This window comes from Colobus angolensis, unplaced genomic scaffold (genome assembly GCF_000951035.1).
Source record: "Colobus angolensis palliatus isolate OR3802 unplaced genomic scaffold, Cang.pa_1.0 Scaffold2, whole genome shotgun sequence".
In the NCBI taxonomy this organism is placed as follows: domain Eukaryota; kingdom Metazoa; phylum Chordata; class Mammalia; order Primates; family Cercopithecidae; genus Colobus; species Colobus angolensis.
The window spans coordinates 10,565,372-10,567,630 of record NW_012115154.1 but is presented as its reverse complement, the minus strand read 5'-3'; the positions used below and the strand labels follow the sequence as shown (position 1 = coordinate 10,567,630).

General features: G+C 41.5%; 1 protein-coding gene across 1 annotated transcript in view; it reads left to right on the top strand.

Annotated features, from left to right (window-relative positions):
* PRSS58 (protease, serine, 58) overlaps window positions 1-778 on the top strand; it is a 4,107-nt gene extending 3,329 nt beyond the window's left edge. Inside the window, exons 3-4 of the mRNA XM_011941567.1 lie at window positions 303-442; window positions 544-778. Of these exons, the coding sequence (XP_011796957.1) occupies window positions 303-442; window positions 544-693 (290 nt within the window). The 3' untranslated portion in view covers window positions 694-778. The remainder of the gene's footprint in view (window positions 1-302; window positions 443-543) is intronic.
* Window positions 779-2,259: the final 1,481 nt, after the last annotated feature.

Here is a 2,259-nt window from a genome sequence, read left to right as displayed (position 1 = left end):
GTGCCCAGCCAAATTTCCAAAAAAGTTTAAAACAAAGTGTTTCATTTCATTGCAGGAGTGTCTCATATTTACATACAACTTCCAAGAATTTGATCGCTTTTATAAGGTCAGACATTTGCATCATAAGAAATTGTTAATCTGATCATCTCCTGTACCTTCGTTGTCCTAACTGCCACAGTTCTGATTTCTCTGAATGTCTGATCTCTTTTAATTTCTGATGGTAGGAGAAGAAAAGTTTTTTAAGAGAAGGTTTAATACATAAGAGAACTCTTAAGGAAGTTTGACTTCTGTCTTCTCTTTAGACAAGGAGCCTGATTCACTGCAAACTGTGAACATCTCTGTAATCTCCAAGCCTCAGTGCCGCGATGCCTATCAAACCCACAACATCAAGGAAAATATGCTGTGTGTGGGCATCGTGCCAGGAAGGAGGCAGCCCTGCAAGGTAAAATACTCCCCATGCTTTAATTTTCCCATTTTCTTCCTTCTGTCTTGCCAGAAAGATAACCTGCTTTTCTGTTGCTGTTATCATTGTTTTCCTGGCAGGAAGTTTCTGCTGCCCCGGCAATCTGCAATGGGATACTTCAAGGAATCCTGTCTTTTGCGGATGGATGTGTTTTGAGAGCCGATGTTGGCATCTATGCCAAAATTTTTTACTATATACCCTGGATTGAAAATGTAATCCAAAATAACTGAGCTCCTGCGGCAGTTGTGGACCATGTGACACGGCTTGTCCCCATCGTTCAGCTTTAGAATTGAATATAAATTAATTCCTTACATTGCCCCATGCATACCTGTCTCACTTCTGCTAAACAGAATGGGTGCTTGAGCAGTTTTACTTGTACATGTCTTCACTGTGATTATTCATAACAACCCTTCTTGCCTTCTAGATAAGAATGGAAAACCCAAAATCCCTTAGATAACTGAAGTTTATGAAGTGGGAATCATGTTCTCTGTAACGAATTGGCAACTGACATAAAATAAAGACCACCCCACAGCCATTAGACAATGTGTGATTTTGGCACATTACTGTGCTGATTGCAAAAAGCAAGTCTAATAAAGAGTAATCTAAATAGAAGCGTAGGGGAGGGCAAAGGTGAGAGGGAGGTGTTACACTAACTTCTCCTTGCCCATACAGCTCTCAATGCCATAGATGGATTCTGGTCATTCATTTTGCAGGATTCTGGGTGTTTGCTGGAGACATAAGGAGTTACTATAAAAGTTAACTGAGGTTTATGGCACAGCAGATAAATGGGAAATCAATGACAGATTTTCCTAGTACATACTTGCCTTTTATATAAAGCTAGTTGCCCAGGAACTCCACTTTCTCACTCTATAGTATCTTTTCCTCCCTTCCTTCTTTCTCTTTTCACTTCACCCTGCAGTCTGTTACCTCCTGAGAGTTTTAATGGATAGTTTTACGTGGGGAGGTGTTTTTCTGGCCAGTTGACTGAGTATTTAAAAAAACAAAAACAAGAACAGATTTTAGAGAGTTCAGCCTGTGGCTGCTACAAGTGGACTACTGGAGTCTTTCAGCCCAGCTAGGGAAGAAGAGAACCCCCTCAGGAAGCAGAAGTTCCAGTAGGAAGACTTGATCTCTCCAGGGCTCTAAAACCCCTAAATCAGTAATGCCTAGTTTGCAGTGTTGAGAAGCTAAATTTTGAGTGTGAATTATTAAGTGCAACTGTGAGAGCTTCATCTTCACGTATTTTATTAACTGAAATTTTAGTTTGGGAGAAAAATGATTTGGAGGCCATTTTTCAGAGGAGCACCTTAGCCTCTAAAGATGTCTCCCAACTTGAGCTGGTCCTAAGATTTCAATAGATCATAGTGATATTGTGTAAGACCAGCTGATCCTAGATGGTGAAACATGGCAAGGTCACTGGATTCCATGAGCCTTAGCACTATCCATAAGACTCCACTAGCACGGTGAGGTGACCTCCTTGGTTGGAGAATACATCATTTTTGTGTGGAATGCAGTAAGGTATTCAGAGAATCCAAGGAATGTGATGCTAGGATAGTAACGGTGACAGGGGAAAGAAAATCCAAATTCAGTATATGTTATTTTGAGTGAGGACAAGTAGCTACTCCCTCTGGCCTGAGCTGCACCATGCTGCCCATTTCTTTCTTACTGTACATGTGCTAACAAAAAAGGGAAGATGGAGCTTCCATGGTGGATATGCCTGGCCCCCAGGTACACCTTTTCTTCTGGTGTAGCTGCAGACATCCCCCCCCCCATGCAAGTTTCCAGCTTTCTTACCT